Raw genomic sequence first — 18377 nt, 5'->3', positions numbered from 1 at the left:
AAAAAAAAAAAAAAAAAAAAAAAAAAAGAGGAATTCCCTGCATTGTGGAGTGAAAAGCCAAGTGGAGCTCAGAGCTGTGTTTCTGCAGGGAGCGTCCATCAGGGTAGGGCCCCTGTAGGGCAGCATTGCTCTGTCCAGAAATTCCTCTGTCCAGAAATTCAGATGTTGGAGGGAGCCTTGTCCTGCCATCTGGGGAACAGGGGTATCTGGGGCTGGGGCAGGGCTTTACGTGCACACATTTCTTTTTTAAATTTTTATTTTTTTTGAGATAAGGTCTCTGTCAACAAGGCTGGAGGACAGTGGCCCAATCTTGGCTCACTGCAGCCTCCACCTCCTGGGCTCAAGTGATCCTCCCACCTCAGTCCCACCAAGTACCGGGGACCAGAGGTGTACCCCACCACGCTTGGCTAACTTTTTCATTTTTTTGTAGAGATGAGGTCTCGCTATGTTGTCCATGCTGGTCTTGAACTCCTGGGCTTAAGCGATCCTCCCACGTTGGCCTCTCACAGTGTTGGGATTATAGGTGTGAGCCACCAAGCCTGGCCTCACACATTTCACATCGCCCCTCTTAGCAGTCCATGAGGTGTGTGCTCTCGTCCTGTTTCACAGATGAGGAAACCAAGGCCTGGATGAAGCCACCTGACCTAGGTACCTCAGGCGGCAGAGCTGGATTGCAGTGCACTTCTGCTCACTCCCCAGCCCCTGCTGTTTCTGCTGGGTCCGGCCCCAGCTGAGTTCTTTCCTCAGCGTTGCTGAGCCTATCCTGAAGGCTGCAGCGATGGGGCAGGGCTGTGCTTGGTCAAGGGAGCCCTGAGTGTGCCAACAGTCGTCTGCCACCCTCTGTTCCCTCCTCTCCTTCCTTCCTCTTGCCAGAGGGTGATCAGGTAACTGTACTAACTTGAGCCCAGAGAACAGCAGCCCACTCCCCTAAGACAGCCCCCCATTTCAGGAAGACATGGGGTTGAATGCAGAGTCCTGCCACTTGGGAACTCCAGGGTGGAATTCACCAAGTAATTGTGCATTTATGGGACCTGAGGAGATGGAGGGTGAATTTCCATGTTGAATAGATGTGCCTGCTTACCTCCTAGAACACACAGCTGTGTGCCTTGCAGAGCCTTCGACCTTGATTATAGACCACGTGCCCTAGGAAATGTCTGATAGTACTGATGGGTGCATTTTGTTGAGTGCGTCTGGCGTGTGGGAGATCTGATGATGCCACGATGTCTTGGCCTTCACTTGGTTTGGTAGGCACACTCCAGGTTTCTGTTTCATTCTTCTTCAGTTGCCCTGGCTTGGCCTGGGTCTCTGGGGAGGGCACCTGCAGGGGCAGTGGAGGGCTTGAGCTCAGGGTTGGTCAGCACCTGAGACTGGCGCTTCTAGGCCCGGCCTGTGACTAGACCGATTTTCCCCCGCACAGCATGCTACCACCGGCCTGGCAGAGCCAGCACGGGAGCCTGCTTGTCAGTGAGGCTCGAGCACAGGCAGCCTCCTCCAAATGTTGTTCATTCCTTTTTGTGCTTTTCCCCTACAGTAGTTCAGTTAGGGTCACCAGCTTGCTTTTTTGAAAATCATAGATTTTTAGTTTGTTTTAAAATGACTCAGAACTAGAAGAAAATGCAAATGGCTCCTAGTTTTCTGAGGCTTTTACACACATGCAGTGTTTGACTGCAGTTAGTTTGGGATTGAAAGTGGACTCTGAGGCCAGTTGCGGTGGCTCATGCGTGTAATCCCAGCACTTTGGGAAGCCAAGGCAGGCGCAGATCACGAGGTCAGGAGTTCGACCAGCCTGGCCAACATGGTGAAACCGCGTCTCTACTACAAATACCAAAAAATAATGAGCCGGGTGTGGTGGCACGTGCCTGTAGTCCCAGCTACTCTGGAGGCTGAGACAGGAGAATCACTTGAACCCGGGAGGCGGAGATTGTGGTGAGCAAGATGCACCACTGCACGCCAGCCTGGGCGACAGAGTGAGACTCCATCTCAAGAAAGAAAAGAAAAAGTGGACTCTGGAAAGTGCCCTGCTTCCGTGGCGACTGGTTGGCTGAACTTAGTCTCACTTGTCGCTCAGTTCTGCTGTTTGTACCTGCCAAGTAAGGGAGTGGGGCTTGGGAGGCTGGGTAGCCTCCATTCCCGCCGCCTCCACCTGCATCACTTTGGGCGAGTCATGTATAATGAACTGGGCCGGTTCCAGTTTCCCCTCTGTAACGTGAGGAGAATTCTCCCTCTCATGGCTAACGTGGGAATCAGCAGATGGAAAACCCTAGCTACACAGTGTGTGTGCTGTACGCGTGGCTCTGCCAAGCCAGGAAGGGTACGTGTGCTGTCTGACCGTTATGGCATGTGGCGTGCTCTGAGTGGAACTCGAAAGGAGAAGTTTATGAGAAAGATTGAAAGAAGCCAGAAAACTGACATTCGTCTTAGTTTTTTGCCATTGATCATTGAACTTGAAAGTGGAGAACTGGACAGTTCTAAGCCAGGTTTACTCACACCTCTGCTCCTTTGCCTTAAAGCCAGAAATGGTTCTTTACAATCACATAGGGAATGTCGGAGGAACTGCAGGGGCACCTAACAGATGTCAGCTGAGACTCTAAGCAAAAAATGTTTTTACCAGGAAAGCTAATGCGTTCACAGGTAGAACGCTGCTGGTGCTGGCCGCCCAGCAGTGAACCTGGAAAGTGGAGAGTTCTTGAAACCACCGTGGCACGAACACATCCTGTGGTTGTTGGAAGAAACCACAGCTGACACTGTCGGTGGAATTTTGTGCAAGCGGCTAGCTTACTCCATTTTCCAAGATGTGGCTGAATTTATTTTAGGTGTTTTTTTTTTTATCACTTCAGAACATTTTTTCATGTGAAATATTATAATCTGAAGTATGAGCTGGAATAATTTCTTTGTCATATAAAATCCTTGTTTTTTTTGGAGGTACAAATTTTTCTTACATTAACCCCAGTGGCAGTCTTTTCCCCAGTAGTTGCTATTGAATGTTGTTGTCTGCTTCTGACAGGCTAGGGATAGTCTGTCTAAGGGAACAGAAGGACATTGTTGAAAGTGAAGTATCATTATTTTTATTGCTGCAACGTCTTTTGTTCTTTATTCTTGGCAGCGGTAAAACTCCTCCAGGCAGCTGACAGCTTTAAAGACCAGACCTTCTTTCTCAGCCAGGTTTCCCAGGATGCCCTGAGGAGAACCATCTTCCCTCTGGGGGGATTAACAAAACAGTTTGTAAAGAAAATCGCTGCTGAGAACAGACTTCATCATGTGCTTCAGAAGAAAGAGGTACGAGTGAGCAGTTTCCTTTGATTAGTGCCTGTTTCCCTTTCCCGACTGCACGGCCGCGGAGCAGCTGGGCCTGTGGGTCCAGCACCACTTCCCCTTCTCCAGGACCTAACATCAAAGGCCGACCTTGGAGCAATAGATGGAGGAGTTTGCTCAGGCGCACGGTACAGGGCTCTGCTGACATCCAGGAGCAGCCTACAGGAGACTCCTTGCTTTTTTCCTCTTCTCTGACCCTTGTGATAGGCAGCTTTCCCTGCAGCCTTCGCAGCTGGTGGGGTGCTCTTGGGATGGCCTGCCTGCCAGGTGAGTGCCAGGCAGTGTGACGCAGCACCGAGACCCCTGGAGGGGCAGGTGCTTTGCCACTGTCTGCACGCTGATGTGCCCTGTCATCCACTCGTCCGGCACAGACTCGTTCGGTGCCATCTGTTCCAGGCGCTGTGCTGCTGGGCCTCGAGGATATGGTGACGTGCACAGAGTTCCATCTTTGCCTCCATGGAGCTCACCTGCGAGTGGGGGGACACAGACAGGAGGCCAATCAGTGTAAACCTAGAAAATGTCTACGGAGGGAGGTGTAGGACCCTGGGCGGGAAGCACCAGTGGGGTCTGAGAGTAGGGAATGGAGATGCCAAAAACGGCCTCAAAAGAAGTTACATGGAACCTGAGACCTGAAGGATGAGAGGATCCGGTGTCCCAGAGAGGGCTGGGAAATTCCAGATGAGAGAATGGCAGTACAAAGGCCTTGAGGCGAGGAGAAGCCAGGAAGATGGCATGGGGGTGCCTGCGTGTGGCCCCAGCTCCTCGGTAGGATCGAGTGCACCCAGGAGCGTGAGGACAGCCTGGGCAACATAGCGAAACTTGTCTCAAAAAGAGAGCGTTGGCGGAACTAGGATGAAGTCCGTGGGAGAAACTTGGAGATGGAGGGCGAGGGCGCTGTGGGATGAGCCTCCCCTCTTCAGGGGCTGGTGCGGTGGGAGCTGTCGCTCCTTCTTATCTTTTCCTGGTAATGGAACGGCCATACCTTTCATCAGAGCCGTCTTCCCTGAAGAGCACGCCCACCCCCGTCCTCCTCTCTAGTCTTCTGTTTCCAGCGTTGCTCTGTGGTGGGAGCTACAGGGATGGAGGGGCAGTCTTGAGAGACACAAACCGAGAGTAAACGGTGCAGCCCCTGCTGGGGCCACGGTGGCGAGTGCACGCCGCCCAGGCTCCCCAGCTGGGGTAGATGTACTTGAGGAAGGCACCTCTCTGACTCCCCTGGAGCCCTACCCCGAGGCCTTAGCTTCAGGCCTGGCTTTTCTGCTTCCTGCCCCTCCTCTGGTCCCTGTCTCTCCCCAGGTCCTTCTTTCTTCCCCGGGGCAGCTGGTGTGAGGTTCTGCCGTGCAGGGTCAGACCCTGCAGGCTGAGACCGTGAGGCGTCCTCTAAGGTCCTGGCCTTGTGTGCGCCGGCTGTGACTGGCGGCCAAGGGTGCTGGTGGGCAGCTGGGCCCCTACCCTGGAAGCAAGGGGTGGGGTGAGGCCGGGAAGCCCCGGGGCCTGCTCAGGACGTCTGGGTGCAGTGTGGGCCGCCCTCCGGGTCCTCGCACGGCTGCCCCTTCTCATTTCAGAGCATGGGCATGTGTTTCGTCGGGAAGAGGAATTTTGAACATTTCCTTCTTCAGGTCAGTGCTGGTCTTTGACACAAAGCGATGGGGCTGCGTGTCTGCCCTGGGCCTGGATCTCCGTCGATAATGAAATGTTTGTTTTCCAGTATTTGCAGCCTCGACCTGGTCACTTTATTTCCATAGAAGACAATAAGGTTCTGGGAACACATAAAGGTGAGGTGCAGACTCTGCCACTTGTCAACTGAAATGCCTGGAGCTGTGGGGTTTCAGCTCTGGGAGACTAGACCAGGGTGCCCGTCGTCCCTTTCACTTGGCTGGTGAATCGTAGAAGGCGCGGTGGGGGGCCGGGGGTAGGCAGGCATGGCCTAGGGTGGAACAGTTGCCTTGATGAGGGCTTGCGTTTCAAGATGTGGCCTCAGCTGAAATGCTGGAGTTCGTGAAAAGTGCACCTCTGACTTGGAAGGACTGTACTCTGAGTTACGTATCAAATCCCTGTAAAAAGAATGATTTCCTTACTGTGTAAGGAAAATGTTAAACTACACAAAACTCCACTCTGAGTGAGGGAGTAAGGTGGACGTCACGGCATGATCTGAATGATTAAGGACCACATGCAGTGATGGGATCAGGCGTCCCGCGCTGGCTGGGGTGCTGCTGGCTCACATGCAGACCCTTACTGCGGTGAGGCCTGCATGAGCTTATGCTGTGCCTGGTGTTGGGACAGACTCTGAGTTAGTCACCAGTGTGCAGTCCTGCTGTGGGGACAGAGTACAGCCATTGTTGGGTTAGTACAGTGGCGGGGATGTGTCAGCCGGCGTGATGATCAGGCAAGTCTTGACGCAGCGCAGGCCTGGGCTGTGGGACCGGCCAGGGGAGCGGGTATAGGTGGTGCCTTGCGGCACGTTGCACCTGGAGATCGTCCACCTCTTGTGGAAGGGAGATAGCAAGCTGAGCCGGGGCTAGGCGTTCCTGAGACAGGTTGAGGTAACAGCCTTGCTTGGGACAGGACTGCCAGGCAGAACTGCCCATGTATCTGCCAGCCCTGGCCCCAGCAGGAGCCAGTTGGATGAGTCATGGTTTCCACCTGCAGCTCAGTTCACTGAAGAAGGCTGCCGGCCTAGGCCACGTGGTAAATCCCATGAGGTTCTCTCTGCCTGTGTGCACCACGGCAGGGGAGGGAGGCAGTGAGTTTGCCATCTGCTCTGTGACATTGTGAGGGTGCACAGAGGGGCTGGGGGTAGCCCTGATGCAGTTACTGCTAATATGAGATGGACACTGTTAGACGTGCAGCTGTGTCATGGGCTCAGCAAGAAGGGCCCCTGGCGTCACACAGGGCACCCAGCCACATCCTGGGCCTAGAGTCAGGGGCTCCTACAGCTGGAACCTGCACCTTCTAGGGTACAAAGGACCTGCTCCATGGCCACTGGCTCCTGTGTCCAGCCCAGGCCTGGACAGTGATGAGATGTGCCCAGGTGCTTGGTCAGGGCTGGCCTTGGTGGCTGGAGGATCATAGCTTCCCAGTGAGCTACACCATTGCTGGGCCTGCTCTGGGCTGCCCTCCCAGCATCTGCCTTCATGATGAGAGGCATGACATGTGGGATGGAACTTGTTGCCCAGCCTCACGGAGAAACTGTCTTTCTGTAGGTTGGTTCCTCTATACCTTGGGCCAGAGAGCAAACATCGGTGGCCTGAGAGAGCCCTGGTACGTGGTAGAGAAGGATGGCGTCAAGGGCAATGTGTTTGTGGTGAGTGGGCCAGCCTTTGAGACAGCACTGGGGCTGGTTCTGGCAGGGCCAGCAGTGCTTACGGACCAGGGCTTGGGAAGGCCTCCAGCAGCCGTGGCTTCATGGAGCCTGTGACTAACTCTGTTCCTGTCCTTGGTCCCCTGCCTTCCTGCTGCATCCTCCTGGGACTGGCCATGGTGGCAGGAGGGTTTTAAGATATTCATTAGGCCCTGTTGTGTGCTGGCCTCTTAATCATCACTGAACCCCTGTACACAAAGTTTATCCAATTTTACAAAAGAGGACAGCGAGACCCGGAGCTTGGGTGGCTCATCTGGTGGAGAGGGCATGGCCTCAGTGCCAAGGACAGTGCCCGCCGTGGTAGGATCCAGTGAGTTGTCGTGAGCCAGGTGCAGGTGGCCAAGCTAGGATCAAATGGAGCCTTCCACCATGGCGGGGCCCTCACCACTGTGACCCTGGCCTCAAAGCAGAGCCGCTCAGCAGGGGCAAGCTCACCCCACCTGCAGGGGACCTTGCCAGTGTCTGGAGGCATTTTTGGTTGTCACAGCTTGGGTGGAAAGGCAAGGGCACGGGTGCTGCTGCATCTGTGGGTTAGGCCAGGGACGCTGCTGGCCGTGTTGCGCACAGCCTCTTCCCTGAATGACCCAGCCTCCACCTTGGCGTGCAGAGCTGAGAAGGCCCACTCTCAGCGCCCTGGCTGCTGGCTCATGTTCTGACACAAATGCTGGGGCACCTTCTCTTAGATGCAGGCGGGGGCCAGTAGGCCCAACCCGCCGATTCCAAGACATTTCCTTCTAGGAAGACTGTGGGGTGAAAAGCCTGGCTGCGAGTGAATTAAATGATCTAGATTTCAGTTTGCTATGAGAAGACCAGAAAGGTTACCAGTGGCCTTCCTGTTCCTAGACAGGGCTCAGTGCCTGCTTAGAACCCAAAGCCCTTAACTTCATGCTCCTTGTCCTGCTACAGGGGCGGGGCTTGGTACAATCCCAGGAGGTGACAGGGAACAGGGGCCTCAGAGCCAACCTAGGGTGGCTGGGACCCCCCATACCAGGGCCAGTCCCAGGGCAGCCGCGGGAAGCCCGCACCTACCAGTCCCTCCTTTCTCAGCCATTTGGGGTGTGGTGGGATTCCTGGGGTGGCCTTCTTGAGAGAAAAGCCCATGGTGTGGCTGGCCCCTGTGGCCCTGTGAATAGAAAATCCAGTCCTCGAGGGTGGCCGTGGTAGTGCCCCACAGGTGGTTGCAGATGGAGGGCCTGAGTCAGACTTGAACCTGCAGTGTTCACTGTCACGGGCTCGGATCTCACCCCTGCCTCTTAGTCTCTCATCTGTGAAATGGGGATTCAAAGGCCCAGCCGGTGATGAGATGAGTTTCTGTGGGTGGAGCGCTGCGAGTGGTGCCGGCACCGTTACCTCCCAGGGACCACACCGAGGCCGGCCTTGGGGCAAGGTGCCCCTCTGCGTCCCCACCTTCGCATCCCACTCTACAGGCCCCCCGGAAAGACCACCCAGCCCTGTACAGGGACCTGCTGAGGACCAGCCGCGTGCACTGGATCACTGAGGAGCCGCCTGCAGCGCTGGTCCGGGACAAGATGATGGAGTGCCACTTCCGATTCCGCCACCAGATGGCACTAGGTGACTGATGGGAGGGCTCCTGAGGATGGGCCCCTTGAAGCTGAGCTTCCTGAGGCCAGATTTGGGCCAGGGATGGGAGACCCTGGAGTAGGAAAGTCCCGTTGTGGAGATTATTTGGAGATTACCTAAAATATTCAGAACTCCCATGTTCTGTGCCTGCCCTGAGCGAGGCCTCGGGGTGCTGGGAGCAGATGCAGGCAGGCCCCAGTGTGTGGGGCTGAAGCAAGAGTGTACACTGCCCCGCAGTGTCCTGCTGCGCCCAGAGTCCAGGCTGGTGCTCCTTTTTCCCTGGGGCCCCGAGGCCTGAGGTCGACCAGGCAAGGCCTGTGCCCCCTCCAAGGGCCCCTCTCTTCTACCCAGTGCCCTGCGTGCTGACCCTCAATCAAGATGGCACCGTGTGGGTGACAGCTGTGCAGGCTGTGCATGCCCTTGCCACAGGACAGGTGAGTGGGGGTGTGGGGGGGTGAGCCCAGCTCTCATTGTGCTCCAGGAGGACTGCACTGCTCTTCACCCTACCAGGGCACCTGGGTTACAGAGGAGGGGGCTGAGGCCCAGAAGTAGGGTGTGCTCGGGTCACACAGCTGGTGACGGCAGAGTGCGACCAGACGTGCCCTGGGGGCTCCTCCCGCAGTGACAACTGTGAGAGGATTTCCACTCTGATGTCACCAACCAGCCAGTTCCTGCTCGGGCCCTGAGAGGCTCGGCTGCTGCCCGGGCCCTAGAAGCAAGGACAGAAAATGGAAGGGGCATGAGGACTGCGCTCAAAGAGGCAGCGGGTTGGGGCCCCTGTGGGCTGAGTGTGTAGGGGTTCTGAGGATGGGCGCCTGGCGTATGCAGGCCTGAGGGTTGGGGCCCCTGTGGGCTGAGTGTGTAGGGGTTCTGAGGATGGGCGCCTGGCGTATGCAGGCCTGAGGGCTCTCCAGGGGCAGGTAGCGGGAGAGAACCTGGGGTGAGGGAGCGGAAGCATCCTCTGGCTGCCACCATGCTCCCTCCTGTCACAGCTCCACATTCCCAAGGGCTTCAGAGACCTGCCAGTTCCTGGAGTGGCCCCTGTGACTGTCCCACTCGGGAGAGGTACCCTGACCCTGAAGACCCTCCCTAGTGAAGCTGCTGGGTGCCCCAGGCCTCTCCTCTCCTGTTCAGCAGCAGCAGCAGCAAAACCCTGCTCTCCTGGCAGCTCAGCCGCCTGGCGTTCCGAGCACGGGCCAAGGCCCAGAGGGGACCACTCTGCCCCTGCCTGCCCTGGGCTGGCTCCCTGTGGCACCCCTAATGCCAGGGTCTCTCTTCCCTACAGTTTGCTGTGTTCTACAAAGGGGACGAGTGCCTGGGCAGCGGGAAGATCGTGCGGCTGGGGCCGTCCGCCTACACACTCCGGAAGAGCCAGCACAGAGGTGGGGTGGCCATCGAGAACCCCAGTGATGGCCCAGAAGATGGCCCAGGCCTGCGTCCCTTGCCCTGACAGACGGAGCTGCTAGAAGGAACCTGGAGAGCAGGCCCAGGGCTGGGTGGCTGGTGAGCAGTAAGCTGACCCAGCTTACTGCTGCCCAAAGCAGAGGAAGCCGGGCTGGTTAAGGGTCCGAAAAGCCTGCAGGGGCCTAGGCGAGCCCCAGAAGAGCCTCACCTCCAGGCTGGGGCTCTGGCTGCCAGAGCATCTGCTGGCTGGTGGGGTGGCCCGAGTTCCCCTTCACCACCCCCAGGGAGGGTTTCCCACCTCAGAGCACACTGAGGGGACCTGCAGGGGGAGCTGCAGGGACAGCGTGGAATAAACCTTCTTTCAAGGACACCGAGTCTGAGCGCTGCCTCTGCTGGGCCCGGGGGCTCCACATCACTGACTCCTGGTGTGGAAAGACAGGTGGACTGCAGACGCTGCCATGGCAACCTGCGCTCCTCTCCCTGAGGTCCCAGCTGCTCCATCCTCTGCCCCTGTATCTAAGGCTGGGGTCCCTGGTCCTGGACACTGACCAGTGTCCTCGGCTCCCCTTCCTCTTGCTGGGCTGGAGCCTTCGCGTGTTGCTGGTGCCTCGAGACGGGTCCCTGCGGGGACCAGAGGTGCATTCCCCTTCTCTGGGTGGGAAGGTTCCAGAGGCAGCCAGGTGGAGCGTCTTGAGGGCCTTGCCCAGATGCCCAGAGTTCTTGCTAGTGCGTCAGGGTGGGGGCTGCCATGGGACCCACTGTCCATCCTGACCCCTCCTCCCATCTCCCCACTGGGTGTCCCCTGACCTGGGGCACCCTTCCTTCTAGCTTAGGCCCCCACGCAGCGGAGTGTCCTGAGGGTGAGGAGTGGGCCAGAACCCCACAGGCCAGGTGAGGAAACGGGGCCTGAGGTGGAGCGGCGGCCCTTGCTGGGCTGGGGCAGGGAGGCAGGGAGCGCGGGGTCAGTGCTGCCCTGGCCAGGGGCAGGCCCCAGCTCTGCCAGGCAGGCAGAACGCTGGCTGGTGGGACCAGACAGGTCCTGGGGATCCTTGGCCCAGCTGGGCACGGAGCTGAGCTAAAGCGCCGCCTTTGTTCTGCTGGCTCAGCCCGGCACAGAGCCTCCCTGGGCTCAGGGTTTCCCTGATTTATGGCTATGGCTGGGCCTCCATCCTGGGAACTGAGGGTGGGAGAGCCCCTGCGGGGCCTACTGCTCTGCCCTAGGCGAACCCTCCCAGGTCACAGAAACATGAGCAGGAGGGAGGAGGGGCAGCCAAGCAGAAGGTGGTACGGGCACCAGGCCAGCAGGGGTAAGGCTGCCCTTTCCAGTCTCTAGCGGGCTCTGCGGTCCTGCCAGCCTCAGGGCCTGTGCGTCAGCCAGTGGAGGAAGCAGGGGCACAAACCTGCCTCTGCCCCTTGGGCCCCCAGGTTCCATGGCGACAATTTCCTGACTGGCAGTGCTCCCCTCTCTGTAGCATGCACAGTTGCTTGCCCTGCGCCCCCAATAAGGCCACTGGCCAACTCTGGAGGGCTTTGGTGCAATGCCTCAGAGATTCAGCAGAAACTGTTGGCCAGGGGGCCAAGTCTCCAGGCTGCTCTTCTGGCCTCTTTCCTACCCTCCCCAGCACCCAAGGCTGGCACACTCCAGAGGCTGTGCCCCTCAGATGACCTTTTGAAGACCTGGGGGTCCCCAGGAGCACAGGCAGTCAGGTAGCCCCTCCTGCCAGCACAGGCACCCCCAGTGGCCTGGCCTTAGCCACTTGCCACACCTGTCCATGAAGATGGTGGGGGAACATCTTCCGGGCCAAGAGCTGGATGCTTGTATACCTGCTCCCTGCTTGTAATACAAATGAAAGCAAAGCCCTCGCTCTCCTCTCCATGTTGTTCCAGGATAATCTGTGACACACAGGTCCTAGGACAGTGTCCCTTCACCTCACACCTGGGAGGCTCCTTCCCGAGGCCCTGAGCTGGTTTCAAACAGCTTGAGCCTGCCTTCTCCCTAGTCCCTGGCTCCCATGTTGTCCTGTGCCGGAACCTTGCCTGGGCCCAAGCACTCCTGCCCTGACCTCCCAAGTAGCTGGGACAACAGGCATACACCACCACACCCAGCTAATTTTAATTTTGTTTTAGAAACAGTCTTGCTATGTTGTCTAGGCTAGTCTTGAACTCCTGGCCTCAGGTGATCTTGCCTCAGCCTCCCAAAGCACTGGGACTACAGGAATGAGCCACTGTGCTAATTTTTAGCAGCTAATTTTTAAAAATTGTAGAGATGGGGTCCTGCTGTGTTGCCCAGTCTGGTCTTGAACTCCTGCCTCAGCCAGCCAATGTTGGGATTACAGACATGAACCACTGCCTAGGAGATCTTAACAAGCCTTGTCTCCAGGCTGGGGAGCCCAGGGCGAGGCTGAAGCTGTGATTGAAGCAGCTGTAGTCACCCGTTACCTGGGCTGGGGGAGTTGACGTCCCCGTGGCTCGAACGGTGTTTGTGCTGTTATCTGTTCAGACACGATCACAGAGGGGCTTGTTCTGCCCTCGTCCATCGCGGTCTGCTGCGGAGGCTCTACGCAGCACTTCGTGGTCCTCACGTGGACATCCTGGCTTGGCTGACAGGCCTGCTCTGGGCTGCCTGGACTGCTTTCTCTCTCAGATGCTTCTAGTATTTTCCTGTTAATCGTGGCTTTGGGGCTGAGGTAGAAATATTCTATCACGTTAGCCACCAAGCATTCTGGGATGTAAACATTAGCAGGTGAACTGAGGAGAAAGCAACTTGAAAAATGACCTCAGGCGTGGGGGCATTCATGGGTTGCTTTTTCTGTCCCAGATTTGACCTGGGGTGGCCCTAATCTGCGGTGCTGTGCAGCCAGCACCAGGGCAACAACTCGAGAGGGGCCTGGGAAATGGGGGTACTGTGGACCAGAGAGGGTTAGGGTTCCCATTTTTCTCTTTGCTGTCACTACTTTTCCTTAAGGTGGGCTCTGTTGGGTGGAAGCGTGAGACAGTGCAGCTGGCTAGAGCGCTGGGAGAAACCCATCTTTCTGGACAGAGAAAACAAGAAAAGGACCCCGTAAGTGAGAAAATGCAAGGCAAGTTCCAGCAAGGAGAGAGCTGGAGAAGGGGGACCCCCAAATTCTCCACATGTGTTGAAACACACCCCTGCCCCACCCCACCTGTGAGTGCAGGCAACAACCCAAAACAGCAAAGCCAAGGCCAAGGGCTGACCTGGGGGTGGACCTGCTGCTCGTGGAAAGAGAGAACCAGTGGTCCGAACCTAACCGGGTTGCCTGCTGCTGAAACACATGAAATGACACTTACAGCAAGGGTGTGAACAACGCAGAGTCTAACCTGGCATTCCACATGACGAGTGAGGGTTCAGCCTGCAGTTACTCAGCACACACAGAACCAAGAAAATGCAAACAGAAAAGAGATTTCAGCCCCAAGATGCCCAAATGTTCAGATTATCCCAGAATCCACAGCAGCCCTAGTTACAACCATGCTTCATGAAGTAAAGGTGAACACTCGGAATGAGTGGAAAACGAAATGCCCGGCAGAGAAATAAAAAGGAACCTAATGGAAAATTTAAAACTCAAGAGTATTTGAAATAAATTCACTGGGTGAGTTCAGTAGCAGAATTAAGCTGACGGAGGAAAAAAAATAAGTGAACTTGAAGATGGAGCACCAGAAAGAACCAAATCTGAAGGACAGATAGAAAAGGACGAAGAAAGATGAACAGAGCCTCAGGGACCAGTGGGAAAACATCAAGCGGTCTAACGTCGGAGTCACTGGAGTCACAGAAGGAGAGGAGAAAGATCAGGACAAGAAAAGAAAATCGAAGAAATAGCAAAAAATGCCTGAAATTTGGTGAAAGACAAAAACTGCCCATCTAGGCTGTGGCAGGCCTACCAGGGAATGGACAGAAAGTTCCAGCACAACATTCCACTGGCTGAGGGAGCATGGGACGTGGATAGCTCAGCTGCACATCCGTAAACCACCCCTTCCACGGCCACCTTGGGCGCGGGGAGGGGCAGGGGTGTTTGTGGAGAAAAACCAGCACCGCAGAAGTACAAATTCAAAACCCTTAATTTATTGTAGACTCTTCTCATTTGTAATTCCAGTGTTTTGAACATTAATAAATACACATGTTAAAAACCTCCAGTGTCTAATCTCTCCCATAAAATCTTAATAAAATAAGTTTACATTTTTCCTGTCTTAATAAAACTGACAGTTGTTTTTTGGTAACAGTTCTGACCAAATTAAAAAGTACACCTCATGATGTTGGCTGTGGAGTATGTGAAAAAAATAAAATAGAACAAAACAAAAAATTACACCTCAGGGGGTGGAATCCTGTTAAAGTCATGAAAGCAGACTGTTCGAGGACTTAAAGACCTTTTCGTACTTAGGAAACACCAGTGACAAACGTTTAAAGGGACTCGAGTTTTGTATCTTCAAAGACCACTCACCTGGTAAGGCACATGTATAATTCATTCAGGTGTGAGGACTTTGGGATCTCATTTCATCCTCCTGTCTGGACCATTTTCAGATACGCTTTTCCTCTCACAGGCATCTGCTAACAGTGCTCACATTTTCATCAGGGTCAAGTTTAAAACTTAGTGTGGACATCTTTGCATTTTACTTGATGTTCATCCTATTTTATGATTTCTCCTATTTGGAAGCAGCTGTGCTGATCACTTATTTGGGCGCCTGATTTGAAGAACAAAGGAAACGCTAAAATCAAACACATCTGACAGTTCCAGCCTGTTCCACAGCCCCTCGGGCCACACTGTGCCAGCTGCCTGCCTGCAGCGGGCCCGACCTTGGTGTGAATTGCCAAAAACAGTTTGGTAACCGTTGAAGGCTGTGGCTTTGTCCCTCTGCACAATTGGCCATTTGAAGCCAAAGGAAGTCACTGGTCAGACTCTGGGGCCGGGGGTGGGGTGGGAACCCCTGTCCCTGGAGATCCTCGGAGTCTCAAAGAGCTAGAGAACGGGCAGCAGGGATGTAACGGCCTGGAAGGCCCCACACCTCTGTCCAAATCAGGAACCTGCAAGACTTGAAGGTCCCAGGTCCCACAGGGAGCAGGAGGAAAGAACAAATCCATCCCCACCTGCAGCTCCCAGGCCACCTGGGAGGGGGTGGTGGTCAGGGAATGACCAGGTGAAAAATGACAGCCGTGTGGCAACCATGCCCCACAGTGACCTCAGCAGGGCTCCTCACACCTGCCTAGTCCTGCACTGCACCGTCTTAAATTCACACAGCCGGGGCAGAGGGCAAACGCACGCACAGCGAACACCAGGGACCCAGGGGGCCGGCGGGGAGGGCCCATGCCATCCTTGCTTCCTGGCCAAAGGCAGCTATAGGGCTTCTAACTGCTTGGTTTCAGCCCCACTGCTGACGTATTTTCCACCTTTGATCTGCTGGGGTACCAGTTTCGTCAACACATGCCAGATTCAAGTACAACTGTGCAATCTTCTTTACACGGAAGACAGCAAGGGATCATTGCATGGATCTCCTGGGATGACAAAGTCAGCACGAATGCAAAATATATACAGGTTTCACCTCCTCAGAGTCCAATACAAATATATAAAAGTATCTACAGCTTTCCCACATAGTGAAGTGATTTTAAGACAAGGGGTGCCTTTGCAAAGGGCTGCCGGGCTTCCAGCCACGGGTCTGCACTGCCATGAGATGCCCACCTGGGCGGGGCTGGACCACAGTCTTTGGTCTGTGCCTGGCGTCCCTGAACTCTGGGCAGCCTCTGGGCCCTGTGTGGGGTCCCCTCTCAGATCTGGCTCTGGCTGCAGTCTTAGGATCCAGCAGTGCTGGCCCAGTGGGCTGCGCCTCCCTCATGCCTGTGGCCTTTGGCACTCGTCACCAGGTCTGACAGGCCCTGAGCTCCTGGGAGAGCCAAGACCTTTGTGTCTGGATGACCAGTCGGGGGGCTGCCACCGTGGGGACCGCCACACTCTGGGCCCACTCCACTCCAAGGGCAGTGGCCCCTCGGGCTCCAAGGTCTGAGGGCTCGGTGATGCTGCAGCCTGTGTGGGGGTGATGGGCTTGCCTCACGGTTTCCTGATGGTTCAAATTGAAGTTTCATTACTGCCTCTGCGCGTGGGAAGAAGCCATCAAGCAGGTGAAGGGTCAGTGAGGGTAGTGGCTGGGTGGGGCCCAAGGTCACACAGGGGCAGGATCTCCCCATCAGGGTAGAGGGGGCGTCTGGGGGCTCCAGGGAGGGCAAGCTCATGTTGGATGTTGCTGCCTTTGGGAGGCAGGAGAGGGGACCAGGACTAGCCTGTGGGCTTCTCTGCTGCTGGTCTCTCAGCAGAGCACGAGAAATCCACGTTAGAAACTGGCCATCTCTACGGTGACTTTTGGGAGGGCATCCTGAAGACCTGGCTTCTCCCTTGTGAGTTTGGAGGGAGGGAGGAGGGGCCAGGAATCCAGCTCCACCCCGCCCCCTTCACACTGGGCATTCCGGGACCCTCAGTATCCTCAGCTGCAAGGTGGGTGGCAGTGGTCCCAGGCGGAGGCAGTGCTGATCAAATGCAGAGCCCAGCACCTTAGGTCCTAGCATTTCGGGGCTGGCCAGGGCTTCAGAGTCCCAGAGGCCTGAGACGTGCCCCCAAGATAGGGGATCTGCCCGTCTCCAGGCGATCCCCCTGACCTCAACTGTAGCACGCCCCCCAACAACCTCGCATCCCTGCCTGGGCTGCTTCTGCACTCAGGGCTCCAGGTGAGATGGGCGCCAGGTCCCTGACCACTGCCCCCTTTCTCTCTTGACTCAGGACAAGGGGGAAGTGAGTGATCCCCGCTCTGGAGGCCCGGGCTACTCACTCAGAGTCTGAGCCGTCGGCCTGGACGCTCCCAGTACGCACGTTCATGGCCACCCCGTTGAGGTGCTCACGCCCCAGCTCCCTCCCGGGGTTCTTGATGGTGATGGTGCAGTCGGGGCCACCAGAGCCCAGGGAGGACGTGCGCGAGGATGTGGGGCTCTGCTCACAGTCAGCCAGCTGCTCCCGGAGCCGGCCCTTCAGCGTCTGCTCTGTCAGCGTCAGCGGCGGCGGGTAGGTGATTTTATTTTTCAAGATGCCTGGGAGGAGGAGGCACAACAAGGTCACATCCGGGTGATGCTGCCGGGGGCAGCTGCTGGGCCACGTGCATCAGAGCCAGCCTCAGCCCCTGTCCTTCCTTCTGGTTCCCCGGGTCCCAGGGCTAGGCTGGAAGGCCACGTCTGTTCTGCCCAGGCCCTGACCTGCCCCACCAGCCCCACCCCCACCTCTGGACCAGAGACTGGCCCTCCCGGGTCCTCCAGCCTTTCACGGCAGCCCCAGCTTCCCCAGGCACCTTTCCTCTGCTCTGGGGGCTGGCAGCTAGCAGGCCTGGCCGCGCCCCCGCTCTCCCGGTCCGGGGAATTCTCTCCACGGTGACTGCCCTGCTCCTCGCGGTGCAGCTCCACGCTGACCTTGGTCTCCACCTTCAGGTGGGGCTGGCCGCCTGGGTCCTCACTGTCACTCTCAGCCAGGCTCTGGTCAGGCCAGGCGGCCGGAACGTGGTTGGCCACGGCATCCCCTGAGGCACGAGAGCGGTGCTCAGCAGGCAGCGGCACTGCCGCTCGAGCTGCGCCCCTGAGAGCCATGGCTCTGGCAGGTCCCGGGTGGCTCTGACGCACCTCTCCCCAACCTGTAGGCCTGGTAGGGCTGAACCCTAAAGGTGGGGAAACTGAGGCCCAGGAGGGACAGTCCTGGCAGCAGGGCCCTTGCTGGTGTCCCCCGCTGCATCTGTACCAGTAACCACACATGGCTACCCACCCCCAGCAGCCTCCGGTGACCACACATGGCTATCCACCCCCGGCAGCCTCACCTGGACCTTGCGGTGACGGTCCACAGAGAACCCCCCGAGATTTCCTGCCTCTGCTCCAGGGATTGGCATGGAGGAGCAGAGGCTGTGGGGGAACCCAGCCAGAGTCCCCCCACCCCTGGCTGTCCTTTCATGTGGCTGCAGTGCTGCTGGGCGTTATCTTAGGAGGAAGGGACCCAGCCATGGCCAAGACCTGCCCCGAGCCTGCTGTCCACAGCCCAGCCTGGCCCAATGTGCCCCACACGCTCACCTTTGGGGGTGCTATGGATGGCGCCCCTGGCCGGGTCCCATTTTTCCTCAGCCCCTACCCTGTCGTCCTCACTGTCTGACGAGTGTGAGGAGGCGTAAGAGCTGCTCTGCTCATCCAGGGACAGCTCGCTATCTGAGTCGGAATCATGGCCTGTGGATGAGCGGGGAACAGGGAGGCTCAGGCCCTGGGAGGTGCGGGGGTCCCACCAAGGCCAGGCAGAGCCACTGGGCCCCTGGCATGCTGACACTAAGCATGGCGAGGCTGCTAGTGCTTCTTCAAGGGCAGAGTCTCCAGTGACTGAAGGGACGTGGGAAAAACAACCCGCGGGGTGCTCCCCCTCCAGAGAGGCCGTACCGGGGAGTTCCTTGGAGCTCCTGGGCACGAAGGATGCGTCTGGCTCTCCGTGGCTGCCCCGCACCAGCCCAGAGGACACGCTGAGCTTCTGGACCCCTTCATCCCTAGAGAGGCCGGGGAAACGTGGGGCTCAGTATCATCCCTCAGGGGACAGGAAGTGCTGGAAAGTTCTCCAGAAGATTCTCTGCCCCCACCCTTCTGTGTTACCATGAAGAGCACAGACGAAAGAGCCTCCCAGTGTGTGGGGAAAGGTGGTGGGGAAGGTGG

General features: G+C 57.0%; 2 protein-coding genes and 1 long non-coding RNA gene across 7 annotated transcripts in view; 1 reads left to right on the top strand and 2 right to left on the bottom strand.

Annotated features, from left to right (window-relative positions):
• Positions 1 to 10028, top strand: part of TRMU (tRNA mitochondrial 2-thiouridylase) — a 26213-nt gene extending 16185 nt beyond the window's left edge. Inside the window, exons 5-11 of one of the 5 annotated variants that reach the window (XR_001881232.1) lie at positions 3104 to 3276; positions 4878 to 4931; positions 5021 to 5087; positions 6516 to 6616; positions 8101 to 8245; positions 8606 to 9082; positions 9152 to 10026. Coding sequence is in view for 4 of the 5 variants with exons in the window: in XM_017850799.1 (XP_017706288.1) it covers positions 3104 to 3276; positions 4878 to 4931; positions 5021 to 5087; positions 6516 to 6616; positions 8101 to 8245; positions 8606 to 8688; positions 9540 to 9704 (788 nt within the window). In the remaining variant the exon portion in view is untranslated. Of the gene's footprint in view, positions 1 to 3103; positions 3277 to 4877; positions 4932 to 5020; positions 5088 to 6515; positions 6617 to 8100; positions 8246 to 8605; positions 9083 to 9151 lie in introns of all 5 variants that reach the window. The other 4 variants (XM_017850799.1, XM_017850801.1, XM_017850800.1 and 1 more) reach the window with 4 other exon arrangements.
• Positions 10029 to 12881: 2853 nt separating this feature from the next.
• On the bottom strand, positions 12882 to 15510 carry LOC108514525 (uncharacterized). The gene is made up of 2 exons (XR_001881233.1): positions 14113 to 15510; positions 12882 to 13029 (listed from the first exon to the last, which is right to left on the bottom strand). It is a non-coding gene; the product is annotated as an uncharacterized LOC108514525 (long non-coding RNA).
• A 116-nt stretch (positions 15511 to 15626) lies between these two features.
• CELSR1 (cadherin EGF LAG seven-pass G-type receptor 1) overlaps positions 15627 to 18377 on the bottom strand; it is a 197185-nt gene continuing 194434 nt past the window's right edge. The window contains exons 34-38 of the mRNA XM_017850743.1: positions 18111 to 18239; positions 17757 to 17906; positions 16994 to 17218; positions 16484 to 16739; positions 15627 to 15754 (exon numbers count right to left, since the gene is read on the bottom strand). Coding sequence (XP_017706232.1) covers positions 15730 to 15754; positions 16484 to 16739; positions 16994 to 17218; positions 17757 to 17906; positions 18111 to 18239 — 785 coding nt within the window. The 3' untranslated portion in view covers positions 15627 to 15729. The remainder of the gene's footprint in view (positions 15755 to 16483; positions 16740 to 16993; positions 17219 to 17756; positions 17907 to 18110; positions 18240 to 18377) is intronic.

The sequence above is a fragment of the Rhinopithecus bieti genome, unplaced genomic scaffold (genome assembly GCF_001698545.2).
Source record: "Rhinopithecus bieti isolate Rb0 unplaced genomic scaffold, ASM169854v2 scaffold_32081, whole genome shotgun sequence".
In the NCBI taxonomy this organism is placed as follows: domain Eukaryota; kingdom Metazoa; phylum Chordata; class Mammalia; order Primates; family Cercopithecidae; genus Rhinopithecus; species Rhinopithecus bieti.
The sequence above is the reverse complement of the archived record's forward strand: the minus strand, read 5'-3'. Positions and strand labels throughout refer to the sequence as shown.